This window comes from Pleurodeles waltl, chromosome 7, assembly GCF_031143425.1.
Source record: "Pleurodeles waltl isolate 20211129_DDA chromosome 7, aPleWal1.hap1.20221129, whole genome shotgun sequence".
Lineage (NCBI taxonomy): Eukaryota > Metazoa > Chordata > Amphibia > Caudata > Salamandridae > Pleurodeles > Pleurodeles waltl.
In genome coordinates, this window is record NC_090446.1 from 76,098,855 (window position 1) to 76,125,534 (window position 26,680).

A 26,680-nucleotide genomic window follows, 5' to 3' on the forward strand; every position below is an offset into this window, starting at 1 on the left:
GTAAGCCTTTACCACTACAAGGGCAACGCTTTGTGTATCCCTCTTGGTCTAACAAGACTGCAATCCATGAGACAGGTCTAGGTCATGGTGCACACGTATGATGCATGTTCGCCCACGGTGGAAAATCGATACCAGGAACCAAATACAGCTGCAGCTGGAGTACTCGGGGCAGGAATGCATGTCCATCACCGTGCAGGGGACTTTTCTGTCACAACAATATGCAAAAAATACTAACTAGGCATGTTGACTGAGATCACTAGATTGACATTCTTCAACCAAGCCTGGGTGTCCTAGGTACAGTCCAAAGTGAGCGGGTGTATGTTATCTGTAGCATTATTAATGTAATCTGTCCTGCCCTCTTCCACGTCTAAGCTGCCTGATGGGTTACCCAAGTTATGCATTGTTGAAGACTGCTTCTTGTTATTTTCATTCAATTCAAAACTAGCTACTTTAGCTTATCCCTCTTCTCCTATGTAGCTGCTGTCACCCTCTCTTGCTAGAGCATGGGGAAAAAACATTGTACAGCGTGGGTGGTCCTGTTTGTCCTACACTTGTCCCTACTTGATTTATTGGCTAGTTCTACAGACGCAATATTTTTTGTCTTTGTATGTTAAGACTTCTGTCATGCTTCCTGGGCAGATCTGAGGATATCTGTGGATAGCTGCCCTTATTTCTAACTAAGCACAATTGCTAACTCTCTTTTTGATTCACTTACCTGTTCTGCACAGTCACTTCTCTAGCCCACTCCAGAACTGCAACTTGGAAAAAAAAAAAAGAATTCACCGTCTGAGGAGGTGGATGGCCTTGGAAGGGGCAGGGTCTCGTGCCGACAACTACCTAACTGGCAATTATACCCCCTCCCTCCAAACTTCTCTAAAATAAAAATAAAATGACTGAAGCTGCTGCCAATGTCCTGGGTTTTTTCACACCCCTCTTGACGAATATCATCTTTTAAAAGTCTCCAAAGAGTAGCAGGAAATCCACTCATGGCAGCAGTACCCAACTTGTTCTCCCTGCCACCGTGTGATATCTGCTCCTCACCATGTGACCATGTAAAGGAGCCAAGATCATTTGTCAGAGACCAGCCACTTTCTCACTCTCTGAAAACAGTTGTGCTCACCTTCTTCATAAGAAAAGTTGCAGCTGGTCCCTGTCAGTCCAGACATCAGAAAGGAGGACTAGTCTTCTGAGAGTTTCCAATTTCTCTGCTGTGCTTGAGCCTAAGTTGCCTACCAGGCTGCCAGTGCTGACTGGTCTGAGCCTGGCCTTGGCCAGTGGCATAACAGTAGCCCGGCATCGAGCTCCAGGTGCACCCTCAGGCACTGTGCACTGGTGGTTGTGCCTGAGAGCTAAAGACTGGGTCTGGAGCGTGGGGGGTCCCCCTCCATGTATTTTGCATGGAGGGCCCTCATGTTTCAGTATGCCACTAGCCTCAGCCTGACCACTGAGCTGAATCTTCCGGCTCATCCTGAGATCGCAGAGCCACTACTATGCTGCATAGATCCAGCAGTACGAATTTGTAATCATTTAATAAATGACCGGCATCACTAAAACAATCTGAAGCAAAAACGCCTTAATGGCATTATAACAATACAGTGAATCTCCAACCTGCAAAGCACAGGGCCTCCAAATGACCGTGACCAGAAGGATAAGGGTATCTCTTTGTTTAAGTTGTGTTGCTTTTTGTAAACTTGCGGTATCTCCTGTCCTAAAGGCTCTGGGCCAAGGTAACGTACACTTCTGAGTAAGTGTACTATTTTTCAGTATTCACAACCTGCACTTTTGTAGTAAGTCTAGCGCTACACATGGGCAACTATTAGTATTGCAACACCTTCCTGTAGAAAATTATGGAGTTTGGGACTTAAAATAAAACCTTATAGTAACTAATGTTAGATTATTTGAAATCATGTATTATGTATTTTATATATATATATATATATCATTCAGTAATTCATATATATATATCTACATAATAAATAATTTAAAATAATCTAACATTATTTGCATAGTACGGATTTCTTATTTAATTCTAGAATTAATTATTTTATCATTCACAAATATATAAACATTGTATTTATTTAATTATAAAATATTTAAATATTGTATAATTAGATAATAAATATGTTCTACTTTTTATATATTATTTATTTTTAACATTTGTTTATATTTATATCTATATTTATTTGATCCATAGTTGACACCTACTTCCACATTGTAATCCTAGACCAGTGGCTCCCAGCCTGTGGTCCGGTGACCCCGGGCGGTCTGCAAAGCCTCCTCAGGGGGTCTGAACCTGCTTAAAAAATGTAAAAATTTTAACAGATTAGGTTCCCAGCTTTCATTAATGACTCAGTGGGGGGTCCCCGGATTCCAATAATGATTCAGTGGGGGTTCCCGGGTTCCAGTATTGTTAAAATGGGGGTCCACAGAAGTGAAAAGGTTGGGAACCACTGCCCTAGGCCATGTGGGGCACTATTTTCCTTTCCTCCCCACTATGAAGTGGTTGCCATTGTATTGGCTATTGAGCAGCTTTGATACTTAAGAATGATCGGTTCTTGTTAGGGGCAAACACAAAGCGCTCTATCCCTCTTCTAATCTCTCTTTAGTGGGATTTTAACCACGTCCATGTTACGTCAGTCACTTTCATTGGTTCGTGGGCTTGCCTTTTAAAATCCGCTTGTTTTCATTTGTGAATGCATACGTCATGCCTTTTCTGGTATTTAACCACTGGAAACATATGAGGCTCCATGTTTTCCGTATGGTTTCTGGACTACTTTTTCTCTTTATTTCGCAGCGTGGTCGCATTTTTTTTTCCTTTCCTTTAATGTGGCAAGAAAAGTCCGGTGAGGAGTTTACAATGCCAATAGCTCTAACTCGACGTAATGCGAGATCCGTTGCATTGCAAATGCTTGTTTTTCCCAGTCACAATTTTTTTGTTCTTATGATTGCAGGGATAGTACACTTAACAAGAAGCAGCCCTTCTACTCTGTTTCCTTGCTCAGCCAATGAGCTACCATTCTTGCTCTCTGCACGCAGAGTTGTTTTGTTGCTGCTGTTTCAGTTACCTGGTTCAACTAGAATGCGCTTCTGAACTCTGTTTCCTTTTCCCAACAGAATCCTGCTGGGCAAGATCTGCTCCATCCTACAGAAGTTTCTTGGGATTCAGTTCGACCTGTCCACTTCCACCAGGAAAGAAGCTGTATCCTGCAATAGTGCTGATACTTGATGTCCTCAAGACTTTCTGTGACTTCAGTGTTTTAAGCATCCCCACGGAAACCATACACATGTGAGTGGCTTCTTGATGAATTGCAATGAGTGGAGTGGAGTGTAGAGAAAGAAAGGGATTATCTACTGGAGGTTTAGAGGATGGAGCATTGTTACACAAGAGGCTATATAGGAATGCCTTGCTGATATATAATAAGGAATAGGGTATCTACTGGGGTATAGGAAAAGGCATGTAGTGTACCAAAGACACCAAATTTGCAGTGACAGGGGTTGGAACAAAGACATGTTGTACTGATAATGACAACCAATACAACCATTGGTACAGCCAATAGGTCTTGCTTTTGGGACCTTATGAGCGTTTAACCATTAAGGGCATTTCTTTTTTTTTTAAAGGTTTTATATAGCACAAACTTGTTCCAAAGGTGATGGAGTGCTTTACATCAGCACCAGTTACATTACACATGGACTCATTAATTTTTTTTGTTGGCACGGGCAGATTAAGTGATTTGCCCAGAGTCACAAGATGTTGAGCCAATGTCGAGACTCAAACCTGGTTCCCCAGCTCCAGCTTTGGTAGCTCTGGCTGTTACTCCACATCCTCCAACATTATCCTAGAATGCTTACCATTAGTGATTGTTAGAGACGCATAGCTGCGTAAAGTGAACCATACTTTTTCCTTTTACACTAGATGGCCACTTTAAACTAAATGGATCTTGATATATAAGACTAAAAACTGAAAATATTCTTCATAGATAAACTGATACGTATTGAGGTATCCATCCCCCTGTGGTAGGCTGCGGGCGGTACAAAAGGGTCTGAGTCTGGTATATAGCAGTAAGCAGTGTTTTATTTTCTTAACATCACAGAAGTGTCCTAATTCAGTCTTTGGTCCTTTATAGGTGGATGTTATATATTCCCCGGTTTCTGTTAATCGTCTCGGTTTTTTCTTTCCTTCTCTAGGACTCGTCCTGGGACTTAGAAACCCACGACCCTCCGGGGTTGTGGCGGGATTCTTGGCTTCTCAGCTACTTTTCCCCGTTGTTGGCGGCTCCGTTTTCCTCTCTCCCTCGTGTGAATGTGCCGTCTTCCTCTGCTCCTGTCTCCGCGACTCTCGGCTCGTCCTCTTCTCCCTGTTCCGCGTCCTTCTCCCTCGTCTGCGTGTAGTCCTTCTTCTGTTTTAGAGCCCCCATCCGGAAGTCTTCGTCCGTGACGTCTGTTAGCGTTCCCATGTTGTCATGGGAACGCGGAAGTGAAGCAAGCGAGCCGGCCGAGTGGTGCTGGCTCAAGGGGTTAGGAGACACGGTCGTGGAGACCCGTCTACACCCCCTAAATACTATAGCATACATATCAAATCAGCAAGTACACTGCTTTGTTTTAATGGACATGTAAGAACCTACTTTAATGAACTGTTAAGGTCAATCGAAAAGACAGCATTGAACGACAGAGGAAGGACCATGCCACCTAATCTGAAAAACGTATCATTTGTGTGCACGTACAAGTTAGTGTTGAATGGATCTGGTGTAGGTCATAATCTACATTAGCATGACATCGAAACGACTTTTGGAAGTGTGGGGCATGACTTTCAAAACGTGTATATAATTGCAAATGTGGCCACAAATACTGTTGTGAGCCTCCCGCTGACGAACAGTCTGAACACGATTTGCTATCACAAATTTAATTGACACTTTGGCCAGGAAAGCCAATCATTAGGCATGAATGCAGAACCTTCTTTTTAGTCGGTCTATACAGCTTGTGTTTACCATGCTCCTGCCTGATAGCGCAAATAGCCGCTGCTGCCTGGCATTGAAGGCTGCCCCCCACAGAAGACCAGCTGCTGCTGACCACACTGTGCAGACTGCTGTGCCTGATTGACTCTCGCAACAGACTCCTGACGCCCAGCAGCGTCATATCTCTGTCCTTGTGTGGATTACAGCACACCAGTGGAGAAGGGCGCTCGCTGGCTGTGAACCTAGGGAATCTTTTTGCCTTTTTCAACGCTTCCGGTTCCTACATGCTGTCTCCAAAAGCTGTTGTTAAATCAGACCATCTTATCAAAATTAGTTTTACGTCTCAAAGTGACAGGCTCAGGCCTCATCTTGGTTGAGGTGCCAATTTTAAAACTTTCAATGACTATAAATAAAAATATTTTTCTTATTCTTGACCTGCTTTCCTCTTAATTTGGCTACGGCGTAGCACGAGAAGATGGGTTATGGACAATATCTTCAACTAAATAAGCTTTCTACGGACCGCAGTTGATATTGGCCATCCTTGAATGAGAGATATCGACATTTATTGTGGAAAAAACAAAGATATCAGCACGGTTTATTCTGACGGAGAAGTCTAGTGAGTTTATTGTGATCGTAGTGGAAGCAGAGTAGCTCATTCATCAAAACCAAAAACAAGTTTGAAGGGTTTGCGAAGGGAACATGGGTCTACAACACAGAGAAATGGTGGGTGGAGATTCTAAAAACAGTAACTCTGAGAAAGGAAGAGCATGTGGCGTAACGACCAGAGCTGCCAGCTTTGGAACAATATTCGAGTCTGTGCCTAATATAACCAAATACTTTAACTGGTGGGAGTGGACAGCAGCATGAAAGTGAAAGAAAATGTGCCCTGTTGCGGACTGGACAGAACTTTCACGATATGAAAGTTGTAAAACACATGCACTCTCTGAAGAATGCTTAGCGCTGGTAAACATGAGATGAAAGGTGTAAAACACACGCACCCTCAACATGAGCAGCAAACAAATTAAACAAAATTGTCCCTAAAGTGGAAAGATACCGTACTTGATTCCTGCTCCTTTGAAGCAAAAGGAGGGGCAAAGAGGAAGGACTTATCACTAGCAAGCAAGGATTTTTAAAGGACAGGGAAACAGATGAATGAAAAGCAGTTAAGCCCACAATGAATTATATAAGTATATACTAAATTATATGCAAGAGGTCTCAAAAGCTAGACCTAAAAAGCTTCAAATTCAGAACCAGGTTGCATTGGGGAAAATATTCTGTTGGCAAACCAGAACACAAAAACAAAACAAAACAATTGCATTGCAGCAGGTGTGGCTGAGAAGCATTGTATTGCTAGCATTAACTTTATTGAATACTTTTGTTATTATTGTCAATTGTTTATGCTTCATCCTGTCATTAGTCTATATAAGTGGCTTACAAAACACAGTGTTCACCCTACCCTCATTTTTAGCAAACCTTGGACACTTAAGTCTTCCATGAAGTGTAACCTCTTTAGTGAGCAAGGCAATGGAACTGAATTTAATATGATGAAGCACAGTCACCGAGACCTCCCGGCTTCCTTGGTCTGTGCTGCGAAGGTCTTTCAAGCCCTCCCACCACGGGATCACCCCAAGCTTATAGAAATCTCTGAGAATTTCAATCATGGTCAGCTATTACCTGCTATTAGTTGAAGTGGATGTTATCGTTTTCCAGATGAATGGTGATTATTTTTATGTAATAATGAGGAGCTTCCATCACGTGTTTCTAGGTGGTAGTGGCATGTCCCGGGCTCTTGGAGTCTTCAGTTTAGAAAGTTATTGCAAAGAATGTCCTTGGATTCAAAGTCTGCAGGATCCTAGGTTGCTGTACCAGACATCCACAAGTCCAGCAAATCTGATTTTGGGTTAAACAAAACCCCTCATTATTAAGTTTCCGAGACCATACCCTGATTTTGAATACCGCTCCCTCATTTCAAACAACACACTCTAGTTACAAACACTGCTCCCTGATTTCCAAGTGCTTTGGTTTTATTACGGCAAGAAGGAGCTGAGTTCAGGCACTGCTGTTTGATGTCAACAGCACCATGACTTGCTGTTAACAGCTAAATTATGTTTTCAACCACCACACACATGCTGTGTGTGCCCTGACTAAAATGATGATGTGCCATTTCAAATACATGTAGTGCACTTTCACACACCCTGAACTGTCCATGAATATGGACCTCTATGACCAGAATGTGCTCTGAAAGGTTTCTGAGTAAATACTGATGATAACTCTTTGCTCCAACAGGAATCCTCCAACTGTAACCCACAACACAAAATTTACGGTGGCCACACGTTCTGGATCGTACAAATCACTCCCTTTCTTCCGAAAGCAGAGACGTTGGACATCTGGCAGGTTTGGGAAGAGGTCAGTGGCATCCACCTCCCTGTCTTGCCGGTTTCGGGCAGGCCATGGAGTTGATGCTGGTGTCGAGACACCTGTTGACCAACTTGCAAGGCCTCAGTCAGAGATGGGCTATTCAGCTGACAGCTTGTACTTCCATGAGCAGGATTACATTATGATTTGTGATCGCTTTCTTCTTGGGGAGTGTCCTGCTGGCCTCTTGTGTTTCCGTCATCATGCCCCATGGCCGTACCACTGGCAGCTGAGACTGAAGGCATCTAAGAAATGGGTCAGCCTTGGACCCATTGCACAGGAACACCTAGAACGCCACTACTGCAATGTCAACACAGAATATGTCACACTCCTAGACAGGTAGGTGGCTACAAAGCATGTGGTATCATCCATATTTTAATCCTTCTTTTGTGTCTGTTACTTTGTATCAGGTAGTTAGCGTTTCAATTCTGGGTGCAGTGTGAGGAAGAGCAAATAGGGTTGGGGCTGTACTGAAGGGCAACAGATCTCTGTGAGGTTCATGTGTAGCCAAGTGCTTATGCTCGTATGTGTACTTGAAGATAAATACAGGAAATGTACGTGTTTCCTCATGTCAGCCTTCCAGCGTGCGGTAAATAGACATTTCCATAGCGCAGCTTTGCTGCTTGGAGGCCTAAATTAGTACAGTAGAACTGGTTGAGAAAGTGGGTGCATATTCCTGCAAAACCTTTGCCTTAACAGGAATTGGTGGAGACTGACTGACTTCTTCAGGTTGGCATTTGGCTGGAGGCTTTAACAGCAGGAAAAGTATCTGATGTATCTCATACACTGGCTCATACCCAGCATGTGTTTAGACTGCACCTACTTATGCATCTTTTCTTTTCTTGTTTAGTATTTGTCGAGTCCGACCTCACTCTGTAGTATCCAAGTGACAACGCATGGCACTGATCAAAATTCCTAAGTAAAAGTGTGGTACACTGCCTTTTTGCTTTTGCAATGGTAGTGGATTATGGGCCATTTGCAGACATGTGATGGACATAGAACAGAATTTCTGTTTGAAAATGTGATTAGTGGCAGTCAAATAGGCTGCTTTTTAGATGTTTGAAAATCCATGCCCCTGCGGCGGAAGGGAATGTGATTGCAGCAGCTAACCTGATGTATGAACCGCTTCCTTGGAGACCGTTTCCAGGTTGACATTTGCTATATCTCTTACAGGACCATGTATGTTACTGGAGTCATTTCTGTGTGAGTCTTATATATTTCTCTCCTTTTTGACTTGCTTTGCTTCTGTCACTGTCATACAGGTTTAGGACTTCTGTTTAACTGCTTTCAAACTGACAACAAGGCTGTAGCCACCAGGACTTCTTTTAAGTGGGGATATTTGGAAATCCCACCTTCTGTTGGATACTTCTAATTGCAGATTCCTCAACTTTTAAATTCCCCCACATGCCACACTGGAATGAGAACTTTTGTTTACCATTTGCTCCCCTTTGCCAGAAGGTGGCACCATCAGACTCATTGGTGACTTTGCACTGCAATCGGAAGTGGCAACGTGAGTCATACATAGGAACCACACCTTTGTACTGATGTCAGTTCCTTTCTTTCCATACTTTTCTACGTGGATCTGGAGCTCAGCTCCTAAGCTTTGTTGGCGTTTTACCAAATCTAAATGTGTATTCTTTAGGATAGGATGCTCTACGTCCAAGTCCCACTTCAAGTCCCTATCTTCGGGTAAGTTAAAGATGAAACCGAGAATATTACCATGAACACAAGAAGCCTAAGCAAGACTCCACTTTGTGCTGCCATTCTTGCTCCAGGGAGAAACTGCATAAAACACTTTTCTTGCCTATTGTTGACCCCACAGGAAGTAGAGACCTTTAGGGAGTTTGTCCTGCAGCGTTTTCACACAATAGCAGGCCATAGGGCCTCATGAAGCCACAGGGGCCCTCAGTAGGGCTCCTGCTCGCAGAGTTGCCCCCCCCCCTTCACCTCCATGCCAACTGACCCCTTTGGGCCTCCACCTTGTCCGCTGTCTATGCCAGCCAATGACTACACTCCAGCACTGAATTCCTTCTCTGTCTCACCTGCTCTGGTGGTGGCTTCTCCTGATCCAGTCCCAGTGCCCATTTTAGTCCCGAAAATGATATAAGCTTCCACCAGGTCTGTGTGTCGCTACACAATTACCATGGTAGTCCACAACTGTGGAAAACTTTCCCCCCCCCCCCCCCCCTTGACCTCCCACCCTAACATCATCTCCCTTGACACCATTTTCAACATGTTTTTTTTCAAATGATGGCGAGGGATCTTTTCCGGAATCAATTTTATTAAATACAGCTTTAGCTGCCAGGACTAATGACTCCATATAGGTGTCATAAGCTTCTACTCGAAGCCCATCTATGCCCACTAATTTACCCAATACCATTTACTGGAGTTCTTTGACAACTCCCTTCACAGTGATTGGATTTTGGATCAAAGATTATCTAAGTTCTCGTTTTTCATGAAATGTTGTGGTCTCTGCTTGCAGGGAGAGCTTCACTCTGTACCAAACATGATCAAATATTTTAAAAGGTTTTCAAAATTCACCCTCAGAAGTGTTCTGGAAAAAGAAATCAGAAATGTTCCCGCTTACGTCTTAGCTCTGTAATTCCTCCTTTGTCTTATAAGCTTGGAGAGCTTTTGTATAGAAGGATCTTTTAAAACAAGTTATTGAGCTGACAGCAATTCTTTCTCTTTGCACACTGATTCCTCATTGTGTTTTTCTCTAAACAGGCTTTTGAAAATTAAAGTTCCTCTGAAGGAAACCTTAGGAGTTTCCCACACCATTTCACTGACGGAACCCAAATTTACCTCAAAACATTCTTCAATTAACCTTTGGTATTCCATTCTTGCTGCTATTTCTAATAGGGTTGCAAGTCTCTTGTCCAGTAACTCGGATGACAAGCTCCAGCTGCGTTGATCTAATGTACAGTTAATATAAATTAAATGTTCTGATGAGACCAGTGCAACACAAAAGGATGTTGGACGGAGTGCTGAACAATGCAAACACTCACCCCCAGTCACAGATCTGGGTTTAATCCATTGTTCTTTTGCTCACCATGCCACCCCAGTTTGGACCCAGCCATATGCAAATCAGTCTCGACCCTGTTCTTCATGGGTACAGTCGAGCCCGAACTGCCAGGTCCTCTCTGGACCGGAAACAAGTATCCTGGGACCGGTTTCAGGGTTTCACCCTTCATCATTCAGGCTAGCTTGAATCCAGTGGCACAGTGAGCAAGGGACCCACGTCTGGGCATACCCTTCCCACCTAGGGCAACTTGGGAGATCTTGGAATGATGCAATCATTTCACTGATTTTGAAGCCAGGAAAGAGCCTGGCTGGTTGTGAATCATATGGGTCAATATCGCTGGTACTGGCAGATAGGTTAAGTGGGTGGTGATGGGACTGATACATCCAGAACAGAAAGGGTTTATCAGAGGCAGATTTCTACCTGAATTACCCTTTGTTTTGATTGGGGCTATAGATGTGGCTACTACATATGAAGATATGTTAGCCATGCCAATTGGGAGGGCAGGCATGGAACATTGGGGAGATCTCTTTAGGGATAGAACCCTACTTCCCTGGGACGAGCAAAATAAAGAAACGGTGGGGAAATTGCCCCGATTAAAGTACAATCAGTTGAAAGGTTGGTCACAGAGCATTCATGCGAATCCGGGATCGGATTACTGGAGGAGAAATTACTTAGAGACCTCGCAAGTGCCAAGGAAGTGTCGATTTGGTACTGGGAAATCTTAGATATGCTTGAACAGTGACTTTAAGCTGACAGAAGTACTTTGGGGAGGATGTATGCCAATGGAGCAGCTACAAAATTTGTGACAAGTATCAATGTGCACTTTATTTGATGTGGTTTAACCTTCCCCATTGAGGAGAAGTCATATTGTTTTCCATTCACAGAGCCTACCTGTCACCATATAAACTCCAGTAGTGGAGTTTATTGCGGATCCAGTCTTAGACATCCCCTATTTCTGATGTTAATGCAGCCTATAGAGCAAGGTTCCGAGAAGGGAAGGTGGAGTGGATCATAAACATGTACACAAAGAAAATAAGCTGCGCATCTGGCAGTATTCCGACCCAGAGGATACTTCAGATCATAGGAAAACTGGTCATTCATGAATGGAAAATAAAGTAGAGTGCCAAGTTATCAATTGATTACAAAAACAGTATGTTCGATGGCATCTGTCGCTGTAGATACGCATGTTCTGCAATAGCTCGCCATCTGGTGTTGGGCCGGAGTGTTACAAGTTGTTTTTCTTCGAAGAAGTCTTTCGAGTCACGGGACCGAGTGACTCCTCCTTTTGTCTCCATTGCGCATGGGCGTCGACTCCATCTTCGATTGTTTTTTTTCCGCCATCGGGTTCGGACGTGTTCCTGTCGCTCCGAGTTTCGGAACGGAAGATTAGCTAATTTCGGAAGATTTTCGTCGGTATTGTTGCGTTCGGGATCGGCGTACTTAGATTCCACACCGCATCGAAGATCGAAGAGCTCCGGTGCCCTTCGGGGTAGTTTTTCGATCCTCCGTCGGGGCCTGGTCGGCCCGACCGCGTGCTGAAGAACGCCGATGGAACGGACCCCGTTCCGTTTCTGCCCCAAATGCCACAATAAATACCCCTACACAGACCAACACTTGGTCTGCAACCTGTGCCTGTCACCTGAGCACAGCGAAGACACCTGCGAGGCCTGTCGTGCGTTCCGGTCCCGAAAAACACTTCGAGACCGTCGAGCCAGAAGACTGCAGATGGCGTCCGCACCAACAGCCCAACGGGAGTTCGAGGAACAGGAAGAGGAAGGTACCTTCTCGATCCAAGACTCAGACTCCGAAGGATTCGACGATACACAAACCGTGAGTAAGACGTCGAAATCCACTCAGAGGAACATTTACAAGGCCCAGGGGACGCCACTGCCACCAGGCCATGGCTCGACCCATAAATTCGGTGACCGACCGTCGGCACCGAAAAAGGCCCAAACAGTGCCGAGATCGTCCGACTCCGGTCGAGACACCGGCACGCAGCCTTCTCGGGACCGAGAAAGTGCTGGAGACAAGCCTCGACACCGAGATGCCGGTGTGGACACGGCTCGACGCCGAGACAGCGGCACCGAAACAGATCGACGCCGAGAGGTTTCGGCCCCGAAAAAGAAAAAAGTCACCTCGGAGCCGAAAAAACACGCAGACAGGGTTTTGATGCCGAAACAAACTGCAAGCGACCCAGCTTCAGGCTCTTATACAGAAGAGCACTCGCTAACCTCCCAAATGCAAAAGCATAGGTTTGAGGAAGAGCTACAAGCAACTGATGTGGACCATACGCAAAAGCGTATATTCATACAGCAGGGGACAGGAAAAATAAGCACCCTTCCCCCCATTAGGAGAAAGAGAAGGTTGGAGTTCCAGACGGAACAGACACCACAACCAAAAGTGGTGAAAAGAGTTACCCCACCACCCTCTCCTCCGCCCGTGATTAACGTCTCACCAGCACAAACTCCATCACACTCCCCAGCTCACACCACCATGAGCCAGGGTGACCAAGATCAGGACGCATGGGACCTATACGACGCCCCAGTGTCAGATAACAGTCCGGAGGCATACCCTACAAAGCCATCTCCACCAGAAGACAGCACCGCGTATTCTCAAGTGGTGGCTAGAGCAGCACAATTTCACAACGTAAGCCTCCACTCAGAACAGGTCGAGGATGATTTCTTATTCAACACGCTCTCCTCCACCCACAGCTCATACCAAAGCCTGCCTATGCTCCCTGGTATGCTCCGGCACGCAAAAGACATCTTTAAGGAGCCGGTCAAAAGTAGGGCAATCACACCAAGGGTGGAAAAAAAGTATAAGGCGCCTCCTACAGACCCGGCTTTCATCACTACACAGCTGCCACCAGACTCTGTCGTTGTAGGAGCAGCTAGGAAAAGGGCCAACTCTCACACATCTGGAGATGCACCACCCCCAGATAAAGAAAGCCGCAAGTTCGATGCAGCTGGTAAAAGAGTCGCAGCACAAGCTGCAAACCAGTGGCGCATCGCGAACTCCCAGGCACTACTTGCGCGCTATGACAGAGCCCACAGGGACGAGATGCAACATCTCATTGAACATCTGCCCAAGGACTTACAAAATAGGGCAAAACAAGTGGTTGAGGAGGGACAGACCATCTCCAACAACCAGATACGCTCCTCCATGGACGCTGCAGATACAGCTGCACGGACAATTAATACATCTGTAACTATCAGAAGGCATGCATGGCTCCGAACGTCTGGATTTAAACCAGAGATTCAACAAGCAGTTCTCAATATGCCTTTTAATGAAAAAGAACTGTTCGGTCCAGAAGTGGACACAGCGATTGAGAAACTCAAAAAAGATACGGACACTGCCAAAGCCATGGGCGCACTCTACTCCCCGCAGAGCAGAGGGAATTACAGCACATTCCGTAAAACGCCCTTTCGAGGGGGGTTTCGGGGTCAAAGCACACAAGCCAGCACCTCACAAGCCACACCGTCCAGTTACCAGGGACAGTATAGAGGAGGTTTTCGGGGACAATATAGAGGAGGGCAATTCCCTAGAAATAGAGGAAGATTTCAAAGCCCCAAAACCACTACTACTAAACAGTGACTCACATGTCACTCACCCCCTCCACACAACACCAGTGGGGGGAAGAATAGGTCATTATTACAAAGCATGGGAGGAAATCACTACAGACACTTGGGTTCTAGCAATTATCCAACATGGTTATTGCATAGAATTTCTACAATTCCCTCCAAACATACCACCAAGAGCACAAAATTTAACAACACACCATTCCAATCTCCTGGAGATAGAAGTGCAGGCACTATTGCAAAAGAATGCAATCGAATTAGTGCCAAACACACAAATAAACACAGGAGTTTATTCACTGTACTTTCTGATACCAAAGAAGGACAAAACACTGAGACCAATCCTAGACCTCAGAGTAGTGAACACTTTCATCAAATCAGACCACTTCCACATGGTCACACTACAAGAAGTATTGCCATTGCTAAAACTACACGACTACATGGCAACTTTAGACCTCAAGGATGCTTATTTCCATATACCAATACACCCATCGCACAGGAAATACCTAAGGTTTGTATTCAAAGGAATACATTACCAATTCAAGGTACTGCCTTTCGGATTAACAACCGCACCAAGAGTCTTTACCAAATGTCTAGCGGTAGTCGCTGCACACATAAGAAGGCAGCAAATACATGTGTTCCCATATTTGGACGACTGGCTAATCAAGGCCCATTCGTTCATACAGTGCTCAAATCACACAAATCAGATCATACAAGCCCTCTTCAAACTCGGGTTCACCGTCAACTTTACAAAATCCAACATTCTGCCGCGCAAGGTACAACAATACCTAGGAGCCATAATAAACACATCAAAAGGAGTAGCCACTCCAAGTCCACAAAGAATTCTAAATTTCAACACCATCATACAACGCATGTATCCAACACAAAAGATACAAGCAAAGATGGTATTACAACTCCTAGGCATGATGTCTTCATGCATAGCCATTGTCCCAAACGCAAGACTGCACATGAGGCCCTTACAACAATGCCTAGCATCACAGTGGTCTCAAGCACAGGGTCACCTTCTAGATCTGGTGTTAATAGACCGCCAAACTTACCTCTCGCTTCTGTGGTGGAACAACATAAATTTAAACAAGGGGCGGCCTTTCCAAGACCCAGTGCCACAATACGTAATAACAACAGATGCTTCCATGACAGGGTGGGGAGCACACCTCGATCAACACAGCATACAAGGACAATGGAACGTACATCAAACAAGACTGCATATCAATCACCTAGAACTTCTAGCAGTTTTTCAAGCACTAAAAGCTTTCCAACCAATAATAGTTCACAAATACATTCTCGTCAAAACAGACAACATGACAACAATGTATTATCTAAACAAGCAGGGGGGGACGCACTCCACGCAGTTAAGCCTGCTAGCACAAAAGATTTGGCATTGGGCAATTCACAACCAAATTCGCCTAATAGCACAGTTTATACCAGGGATCCAAAATCAACTCGCAAACAATCTCTCTCGAGATCACCAACAGGTCCACGAATGGGAAATTCACCCCCAAATTCTGAACACTTATTTCAAACTCTGGGGAACACCTCAGATAGACTTGTTTGCGACAAGGGAGAACGCAAAATGCCAAAACTTCGCATCCAGATACCCACACAAACAATCCCAAGGCAATGCCCTATGGATGAACTGGTCAGGGATATTTGCTTACGCTTTTCCTCCTCTCCCTCTCCTTCCTTACCTGGTAAACAAACTCAGTCAAAGCAAACTCAAACTCATATTAATAGCACCAACTTGGGCAAGGCAACCCTGGTACACAACGCTGCTAGACCTATCAGTGGTACCCTGCATCAAATTACCCAACAGGCCAGATCTGTTGACACAGCACAACCAAAAGATCAGACACCCAGATCCAGCATCGCTGAATCTAGCAATCTGGCTCCTGAAATCCTAGAATTCGGGCACTTACAACTTACCCAAGAATGTATGGAAGTCATAAAACAAGCCAGAAGGCCATCCACCAGGCACTGCTATGCAAGTAAATGGAAGAGGTTTGTTTGCTACTGCCATATTAATCAAATACAACCATTACACACAACTCCAGAACATGTAGTGGGTTACTTGCTTCACTTACAAAAATCTAACCTAGCTTTCTCTTCCATTAAAATACACCTTGCAGCAATATCTGCATACCTGCAGACTACCTATTCAACTTCCCTATATAAGATACCAGTCATTAAAGCATTCATGGAGGGCCTTAGGAGAATTATACCACCAAGAACACTACCTGTTCCTTCATGGAACCTAAATGTTGTCCTAACTAGACTTATGGGTCCACCTTTTGAACCCATGCACTCCTGCGACATACAGTTCCTAACCTGGAAGGTGGCATTTCTCATCGCCATTACTTCCCTAAGAAGAGTAAGCGAGATTCAGGCGTTTACAATACAGGAACCTTTTATACAACTACACAAAAATAAAGTCGTCCTAAGGACCAATCCTAAATTTTTGCCAAAGGTTATTTCACCGTTCCATCTAAATCAAACAGTGGAACTTCCAGTGTTCTTTCCACAGCCAGATACCGTAGCTGAAAGGGCACTACATACATTAGATGTCAAAAGAGCATTGATGTATTACATTGACAGAACAAAAAACATCAGAAAGACTAAACAACTCTTTATTGCATTTCAAAAACCTCATGCAGGAAACCCAATTTCAAAACAAGGTATAGCCAGATGGATAGTTAAATGCATCCAAATCTGCTACCTTAAAGCTAAACGACAGCTGCCCATTACACCAAGGGCACACTCAACCAGAAAGAAAGGTGCTACCATGGCCTTTCTAGGAAACATCCCAATGCAAGAAATATGTAAGGCAGCCACATGGTCTACGCCTCACACATTCACCAAGCACTACTGTGTACACGTGTTATCCGCACAACAAGCCACAGTAGGTCAAGCCGTATTAAGAACATTATTTCAGACTACTTCCACTCCTACAGGCTGATCCACCGCTTTTGGGGAAATAACTGCTTACTAGTCTATGCAGAACATGCGTATCTACAGCGACAGATGCCATCGAACTGAAAATGTCACTTACCCAGTGTACATCTGTTCGTGGCATCAGTCGCAGTAGATTCGCATGTGCCCACCCGCCTCCCCGGGAGCCTGTAGCAGTTTGGAAGTTACCTTCAATTATTTATATATGTATCATCTCAACCTTAAATAGGTGCATACTTAGTCACTCCATTGCTTGGGCACTATTACTACAATTCAACTCCTACCTCACCCTCTGCGGGGAAAAACAATCGAAGATGGAGTCGACGCCCATGCGCAATGGAGACAAAAGGAGGAGTCACTCGGTCCCGTGACTCGAAAGACTTCTTCGAAGAAAAACAACTTGTAACACTCCGGCCCAACACCAGATGGCGAGCTATTGCAGAACATGCGAATCTACTGCGACTGATGCCACGAACAGATGTACACTGGGTAAGTGACATTTTCATTATAAATACTGCAGCTGTAATAAGCATGAAACACACCAACTGTCTGGTGAAGAAGCAGTAGTGCACCCAAGCCAACAACTGGTTAGCCATTAGACTGCCGAAACGTAATGGAGATCATGCCAAAACAACTGTATTTGCAGGAAACAAACCGTGTCTTTCCAGAAGCAGTCCAGGAAGGGATGACCTGTAGCAAAAATAAAACAAGACTGCAAGCCAAACGGAACAACAAACTAGAGCCACAACAACCTGTGGGACTGAGAGGGGGAAACACAAAAAAGGTAAACTGAACGCAAGGCTGTGAATGAATGGTGATGGCAGCAAAAAGCCAGTAGAACATAAAGCATTGCCAGTTGCCTTCTGCAAATTTCTGAGAGGCTTATATTTCACACTGCCTCCCTCAAGTGGAAGTATCGCCCCAGCACCCAGCTGCAGTCCTTTTCTTCCAGTCCAGGGTTGCAGTTCCCACTCCTTCACAATTTGTATGATGCGTAATCGCCAAGGTGTCGTCTTTGCCTCCCAACTCTCTTAACCTGGTAGGATCCTGACAGTACCACCTCCAGTCCATGACCTATCTACCAGTCCTGGTAGGAGAATTTAGCTAACTGAGGTAGCAACAATGAAATTAAGTAACTAACTTCGGGGCATGCACAAATGATATAAGTTCCCTGAAGCTTTCAAATGAGCATTTCCCTGCAAAGACATCAAATATTGCAATTGTCCCATAATCAACGGGAACCCATAATGGAATCTACTTCAAATTCAGGAGTTGCATGCACAAGACCTGGAGGACGGGATATGCTTGGACAAGCTAATGCATTTTTAATGTAAGATATATGAAAAACTGAATGCTTATGCAAATTAATTTTTTTATTAAACAGACATAGAGAACGGGCCAATAAATCCAGGGATAAACCTTGAATGCAACCCTGGAATATTCAAACATCGTGCTGCAAGCCGAGCGCAGTCACTAACTGTGTTAGATGGAACAGGCCTTCTTAAACCATCTGCAAATCTTTTGTAACCTGCTTTTTCCTAGTGTAAATGTAACTGCTTGGATGCTTGGATTGAGGATGAAAAGGAAAAAAGAGCTTAACCTGAAGGAACAAATGTGCACCCCATTGCTTTTGGAAATACTTGTGAATTAAACTCATAAGATCAAAAAAAAAAAAAAGATTATCCCAAAGATGCATGCAATAAATTTTCGTACGCGAACTCCAACGCATGTAACCAAATAACCCATTGTGACTGTGGCACAGAGATGTAAATATTGTTTGCAAAGTATGATTTCAACGTTCTGTATGCTGATTCCGGGTGATAACATTATGACTTCAGTCCCTAACTTTCTTAATAGAGTGGTTCGGAATCTTAAAACAAACTGAGATCCTCTCTCTAATGATCACTGTGGTTTGTCTTGCAATTAGTCTATTTCTCAGTAAAAAAGAAGTAAAAACTGCCAGCTATCCAGGTGTCAGAGTTTTATGCTTTTATGGAAGTGAATGAAATGTGGATATTTAGTTAAAAAGAATCCATGGAGAATTTCTCTATGGTAGATCTGGTGTAGATAGAGGGATAGGCCTTTAATTAAAAAATACATTTGGGCACATTAAACTTTAACAGAATAATGAACATATACATTTTTGCCCACCTTTTCGAAGACCTGCTCTTTATTTCTGTATGGAATAATAATCTGTGCTGGACCATCTTCTTTGGCCTCCAAAATTGAATCCTGTATCTCTAGCAGCTGTTTGATCATTTGACTGTTCCTTTGAATTAGCCAGCAATGTTTTCTGCCAGACTCTGTGAGTTACTGCTTCAGTAAATGAAGACCCACTTTCTCCATCCTACAGGACTCCTAAGCATCTGTGACTTGTTGCTGTAAATGTATTCTCCATACTGTTTGTTTTCCACTGTAATTTCCCAACACAGAATCAGTGTTTTTTCTTATCTTGCTGCAGCCTCTCTTCTTACCGTATCTTTTCCTCAGTTGAGATATAACTGAATACCTTCGCTAAATTCTCATCTAGCACAGCCAGTTTTGTCTTAATCTCTATTAAATCTTTTTTTTAAATTCTTCAGCATCTTTAAGTTTGTTTTTTCTTTTAACGCCCCACCCCAAAAATACATTGCAGCATCCCTATCGTCAGTAGAGATTCATACCATTCTCCTGATTCTTGTTGTTCTGTGTAGATGAAATTGTTTTTTTTCTTTCTTTTTAGTTTTGTGGACCTTGTTATGAGCTTCTTGAGCCCTTTTTTTCTAGAACTTCAGTGATTGCCCACAAAGACTGATTTTATCTTTTATACATTTTCGTGGATGGTTTGTCTGATGCCTTCCCCTGCTTGCTACTGTTACTGTATGTAAGACGGAAGGAGCCTGGCACACAGCCAAACAAACAACTTTAGTCAATACATTAGCGTTGTCTATTTAAATAGCTCTGTAAATAAGTGAACCTTCTTTCCTTGGTTTTCTGTATTTTAAGCTTTGTTAGACCTGTAAGCCTTAGGATGGTCTTCCTCCCCGTTTTGCCTCACCTCCTTAATTTGTGCTGGACTTCTTGTTGTTGGCCTTAGGACTCTGTGCACTGTACCACTGCTAATCAGTGTTGAAGTGTTTTTGCTCAGCCCCATGTAACATTTGTAAATTGGCTTCTACCCAGTTTTCACATTTCATTTACTTTTAAGCCCCTTGTAGAGTGGTATACCATATACCCAGGGCCGGTAAATTAAATGCTACCAGGGGACCTGCAGCACTTAGTGTGCCACACACTTAAGTAGCACTTTAAAACATGTTTCAGGCCCGCCCCTGCAGTCAAATGCAGCTTTAAACTGCCAAGTCAACTTGGTATTAAAGCCCTCTTGCCAAGCCTCAACCTCCCCTTTTATTACATGTAAGTCACCCCCAAGGCCCTAGGTAACCCATAGGGCAAGTTGATGTGTATTTGAAAGGTTGGACATGTCCTTTTAGGTTGTACATGTCCAAGTAGTGAAATCTCCTAAATTAGTTTATCACTACTGTGAGGCCTACCCGTCACCTAGGATAACACTGGGGATTCATTATTACATTTAATAATATGTAATTTCCAAATGGGAGCTGGTAGTTATGTTGTGTTTGGTGTCTTTGAAATTGTGGTGAACAGCCCTATTTCATGATAAAGCCCGGTTTTGATCACAACTTTAAAAATGCCACTTTTAGAAAGTTGGCATTTTTTGCCCTTAGCCCTTTTGTGCCAATAGCCTGCCCAGGTCACATGAGTGGGTTTAACTGACAGCCCTTGTGAATTTCTCCCAAACAGTCACACACTAGAGGGATTAGAGGGATTATGTGTGCCTCTTAGGGCCATCTGCTGGCAGGATGGAGGGGGCGGAGCTTAGCACAGGCCCATGTGCAACTGGATAGCCAGTGCTCTGCCTTCACACAAAGGGCCACACAAGTCACATTGTTACTGTGGTCAGCTTGGAGCCAGGGAGGGGGAAGCAGGAAATTCCATGCACTTCAAAGTCACTGTCTAGAAGCTTCTTCCACCTTCCAGAACCATGGCACCAGGGTATAAAATTATGGCCTCAGACATCAACTCCTCAGTACACTGCTTGATGGACTGCTTCCCCAATGCTGTAGGTGCACCACTGTGTGGAATGACATAGGAGCCTTGGCTCATTGGTAGCGGGATCTGGTATAGGAGCCTTGGTTATCGGTAATGGTGAAAGTGTCTTTGTAGTGTATGGGACCTGGCTGCAAGCCGTTGTGTTTGAGCTGGTTGAGGAAGATGGTGATGAAGCCCTGGATACTGCTGTTGATGTAAAAGAAAGGGAGTATGGCATAGGAGTGCTACCTATATGGGATTGTATTGGTTGTTTACATCGAATGGTGATGGAGAGCTGGCATTGAATGATGGTGTAGGAGCTGTGAGTGAATGGAGGTTTAATGCACTGGCTTTGAGTGGTCACAGAGGAGCAGTAGATTTAGAGTAATATAGAAATGTTTGGTGATGGTAATGCTCCAGAAAAAGTTTTGAAATGGAGCTATTTTACACCATAATTGTGAAACAATAAGTACAATTATATTTCAGGGAGTTAAGAACATACTTCTAACCAAGTCTGTTGGTTTTATTTAACTAATGCCTTTTTTGTGTCACATAAATGAAAATATGTATTTTTTCACTTTAAATTCTTCTTATGCTCATATGAAAAAAAAAACAGTGGAGTGTGTATGTGTATATATATATATATATATATATATATATATATATATATAGCTCATTTGTGTTTTCGACATATTTGGAGCACGTGGGGCAAAGCTTGTCTAGGGTTATCAGAATACAATATTTCATAATTATCCTATTCAAATTATTTACTGAGTTGTGGAAAATTAAACAAGCCAATTTTCTATTTCTGTGGCAAGCTTCAGGAATTCTATATTAATGCCCACTGTTGGATGGCGTAGCATTGCCATAGTTATATGAAGGAGGTAATAGGCTGGGGTGGAGGATGATGTAGGACCACTAGATATGGATGCCTGGGGAATGGGGCACTCATCTTGGATGCTAAGATTGTTTGGGTGAGAGGAATGACTGGTTGTGTACAGGATTATGTAAGGAGCCGAAGATGTAGCAGTGGTATATAATATTTGGGTGTCTTGGTGGTATAGTAAACCTGACTGTGGTGCATGATGTAGGAATGCTGATTTTGGTTGTTTTCTTAATGCTAGCTATTGGGCATACTGAACAGGGGAGGAGCACTAGCATTGTGTGGCAGACTGCAAGCTGTAGAATAAGCACTGGCGCTAGTAGGACTTAGTGACTGAATGCTTTCTAGGTATACTTTACAAATGCACTAACTATGGACAAAGACTGTCTGCTGGGACGTTGTGAGAGAGTGTTTGAAGTTATAGACTTTGTAGACTTCCTGTATCATAGGGATAATTTCCCTCTGATCTGCACTGATGTCTGCTTTGTATTTCTCACTCATAGAGATGGCTGCTCATTCCAGATGGATCTGCAGTTTCTTTCACTTACCACAGAGAAATATGACCTTGCCAGGCGTCTCTGCAACAGCAGCGACCCTAGTGTTAATCCCTATTTCCCAGCACAATGGTGGTTCTACTGGAAGGAGTTTGGCGAATGGAGACACTATGAAGAGGTAACTTGATGTTAACTGGATTTGGATGAAAAAACAGGCATCAATATATTGGGTGTCAGCAGTCATGTTCTTGGTGGGGGGGCCATAAATGTGATTGGAGAAATACAGAGACTTCACATAGTTTGGTAAGATAATAGGTCAATATCAGGACAATAGTGAATTTTGGCCATTACAGGAAATGATGAGTTTTGAAAAAAGGCTCAACACTGTATTTTCGAATACAGGAATTGATCAGGAGTGTGACAAACGATGAAGACCTCATAGCCCACATAGACACGGTTGAAAGTTTCAGACCAGTCTTGGAGCAGCCATGCATACACTTGTTGATCACAGACATAGTACATTCAGGGGGTTATTCTAACTTTGGAGGAGTGTTAATCCGTCCCAAAAGTGACGGTAAAGTGACAGATATACCACCAGCCTTATTACGAGTTCCATAGGATATAATGGACTCGTAATACGGCTGGTGGTAAATCCGTCACTTTTCCGTCACTTTTGGGACGGATTAACACCTCCTCCAAAGTTAGAATAACCCCCTCAGTACTTATTGTGGGACTTGCTGATGTAGTAGTGTACTCCTGAAGGAAATCAAAAGGAAAACGATGGACCAGAGTGAGGAATAGCGCTTAGGAAGATGTCACTCTTACTATATCGCACAGCAATATTGCCATTCCTAGTCTCACAGGCAATGCTAAGAGCAGTGTCTGCAAGGTGAATGACAGCAGATATAATCATTTGGGAAGTTGGAGGTCACCACTGTAAAGGGGGATTTTAAATAACTGCATTGTCACGGTCATTGAGGTGCTATCCATGGAATAAAAGATTGAGACAGGTAACAATCACTGAAAGAAATGGGAATCATGGTTGAAGCACCTTGCAGATTAGTGGGCTATTGAGTGCAGTTAAATCACGAAGAAAGATTCAATCTTTGCCTGTATCCTTCAAACATGTTCAAGTAAGTGTTCTCTTTGTAAATAGAGTGACAGCTTCTCTGTTGGGCATCTGATAAAAATGCCACTCCTTACATCAGTGAGGTCCCGCATGGTAAATCAGATGATTAGGCTTGCAGCAAAGATAGATGGCCAGACCTGAGTGGAATCCAGTAATGAGTGATCATCTGGTCACCGCGGATGAAGCGGTGAGAAGGGGGGGTTGCATCTTGAGAAAGCTGAGGCTTCCGCTTGTAGCCTTGGAGCTTGTTGATTTGCTGCAGCAGGACTGGAGGCAGATAGATAGGCTGGGGCTAAAGAAGCAAAGGAGAGTGGATACGAATGTGCTCATTTGAATGAAAACGTGGGCACCCATGTGGGCATCCCATGGCACTTCTCAGCAGTATTGGAGGTGAGCAACATATAGTAGGGGCCCTTCAGGCATGGATGAAGAGCTGACTTTTGCCGATGAACCTTCATGAAAACCCAGCTGCTGGGTTGCAAGTCATGTCATGCTTCGGTAGGGCAGTAAGGCGGGACAGCTTAAAGCTGAGAATATCTCCAGAAATAGTCACTCAGTTGCCTGCAATGTTGCAAGACCATGCCTTCATTCAACTGAACGTCTAGAATTTGAGACGAAATGGGAGGATTTGAAGGGAGCATGATTTGTCAGCCCATTATATTTCAAAAGAGCTCAATCTAGTTTCTTGGAAGGCAATGGCCCAGATTGGCCAGAGTGCCAAGCGTAAGGCATCGGCCCATTTAATTTGGATCACTGAACATATTTTATCTGTTTCATTCCTTGGAGTAAAATTATGCCTTTTTACCTTTCCAGAGGATTCTGTGTAATAGACACAGTGAAAATGCTGTCTGATTCTTAGAGTTTTGCACATTTAATGAACTATGAAACAAAGGAAGTGAGGGACCCTGTTGCTTGAAACGTCTCAGAGGCACACCAAACCGGAGTATGAATTCTCTTAACAACTTCTTGGGTACTGTCTGTGCGATTGTAGGGACAACCTTCCACCCATCCAGAAAACATACATACAGCAGAAGGTACATTTGAGCATCTGCAAATGGACAAAGGGCCCTCGGGGAAGGGGATGGGCAGAAGTATGGTCTTCTTTTCCCAATATTGTGGGTTTGAAATATAGCGCAAGAGTGGCAGTAAAACTGGGCAATGGAAGGAAAGAAGGGTCCATACCATCCCTTCTGACTTAGACAATACCTTGATACAGGAGAGGCCTGTTGGAGAGCAAAAGTTTCAGGACTACACTCTCCTGTTGCTGTCCCACCACAGACACTCAGGGTCCCTTTAAAAGTTCTGTTTAGTCCAGGTCTCTTTTTCTGGGTCAGGTGTCCGCTCCTAAAGACAGATCCTTGAACGGGTATCGGAAATACATCAGTTTGCAATACGTACATTATGATTTCATCATCAGAAAACAAAGCAGCTTTCTTAGCCACTTGATCTGCAAGGGCATTTACCTAAGATACTTCACATTGCAAAGATTGATGAGCAGCATATTTGACAAGGGCAAATAATGTTTCTACTATATTTGGACCGGACCTTATATTTTTAATGGGGGTCCCTGAAGAAGTAAGTACCCTTTTTTGATCCACAAAAAACACCCCAAATCATGGGCCACTCCTAAAGGATATTTGGAGTTAGTGAACACAGTAACAATTTTGTTTTATGGCAGCAGTACAAACGCATGGCTAAGTGCAACATGTCCAGCCACTTGGGCAAAGTGAACCTGCGGTGATTGCCGATTCTCAACAACTTCATGTAGGGTACACACATCATATGCAGCTACTTGGTGTCCAGCATTATGTTTGCACCATGAACCATCCACAGAATAAATTGGTTTGCTGTTGGGTGTTGATGCATCAGGCACAACGCAAGGTTGGTCCAGGCATTCATGGGGCTCGTCCTCCAGGAAGGTGGGCATCAGGGAAGATGGGTTCAAAGTAGGTGAAGGGGTCCGAATGATGTGGGAAGCTGACAGCAATAAAAACAAACATTTCCAGTACAACGGGTCTCGCATTTGCATGAGTTAGAGCTATTAACGTTGTAAACTCCTAACCGAACTTTTCTTGCCACACAAATTACAAGAAAAAAAATACTGCGCGATCGCGCTATGTAAAATGCAGCACGATTGCGCTGAAATTGAAAATGTAAAAACTGAGTGCGATTGCGCTATGTAAATCCCAGCGCGATCACGCTGCGTGGAAAATAAAAAGATGAAGAAGTCCGAAACCATGCTGAAGACATCGAGCCTCGAATGGTTTCAGTAGTTTACCGGTGCTGTGTAGGTAGGCTAAACACCAGAAAAGGCATGACACATGCATGCCTTTTTCAAATGAAAGCAAGCGGATTTTAAAAGGCAAGCCAACATACTAATCAAAGTGACTGATGTGACATGGGCAAAGAGAGATTTCCGCATGGGACAGAGCGATTTGTGTTCGCCCATAGAAAATGAGTCAATCAGGCAATAGATTGATGAGTGTGGAACCTAGGATAATGTTTTCTGATGCTTCTAGGGGTGAACTTCAGTGGCAACAGAGTTTAGGCAAACGGAAGCCCTGCTGCCATGTGTTCCAGGGAAGGGAAAGGATAAGTAATGGAATACAAGAGAGAAGCACACCACACAAGTGAGGGCCCTTCAAGTGAGAATCCCTCCGCTAGCCTGAAGTCGATGGTGTTGTAATAAGTGATCGGAAAGTCTGGGCGAAGGGGCACTTTAAGAACAAGTGACACATTGACAATTTATGTATATAGAAGGATCACACAAGAAAGCATAAACAGAAAAGGAAGGCAGTGGGACTCACTTGGTCCTTCCTGAGGAGATAAAAGTAACAAATCCCGAAGGCACCAGGAAGCACAGAGAGACCCACAACTGCCCAGAGGACAGTCAAGCAAGCAGCGTTAGCAGTAGAACCAAATCAACCAAGGATCATGAAGCACATGACTCTAGCAGGAAAGAATGTAAAACAAACGGAAACCAGGGGAAACGCAAACCAGGAAAGGAAACAAAGTAACAAATGTGGAGGAAACTCAATACGGTGACAAAACTAAGCTAGTGCTGGAGCCATACAGCAGGTGGAAAGTTGCCAGGCACCATGTTGCTAGTTTCTAGCCTTTTCATCGTAACCTTAATCTGCTGTGCTCCCTCTACTGG

General features: G+C 43.8%; 1 protein-coding gene across 7 annotated transcripts in view; it reads left to right on the forward strand.

The window, feature by feature from the left end:
* Nucleotides 1-26,680, forward strand: part of LOC138303674 (protein mono-ADP-ribosyltransferase TIPARP-like) — a 187,598-nt gene that overhangs the window by 79,076 nt on the left and 81,842 nt on the right. For 5 of the 7 annotated variants that reach the window (XM_069242986.1, XM_069242989.1, XM_069242990.1 and 2 more), the window contains 3 exons: nt 3,115-3,286; nt 7,239-7,706; nt 22,404-22,572. In XM_069242986.1, coding sequence (XP_069099087.1) covers nt 3,115-3,286; nt 7,239-7,706; nt 22,404-22,572 — 809 coding nt within the window. Of the gene's footprint in view, nt 1-3,114; nt 3,287-4,150; nt 4,611-7,238; nt 7,707-22,403; nt 22,573-26,680 lie in introns of those variants that run through there. The other 2 variants (XM_069242987.1, XM_069242991.1) reach the window with 2 other exon arrangements.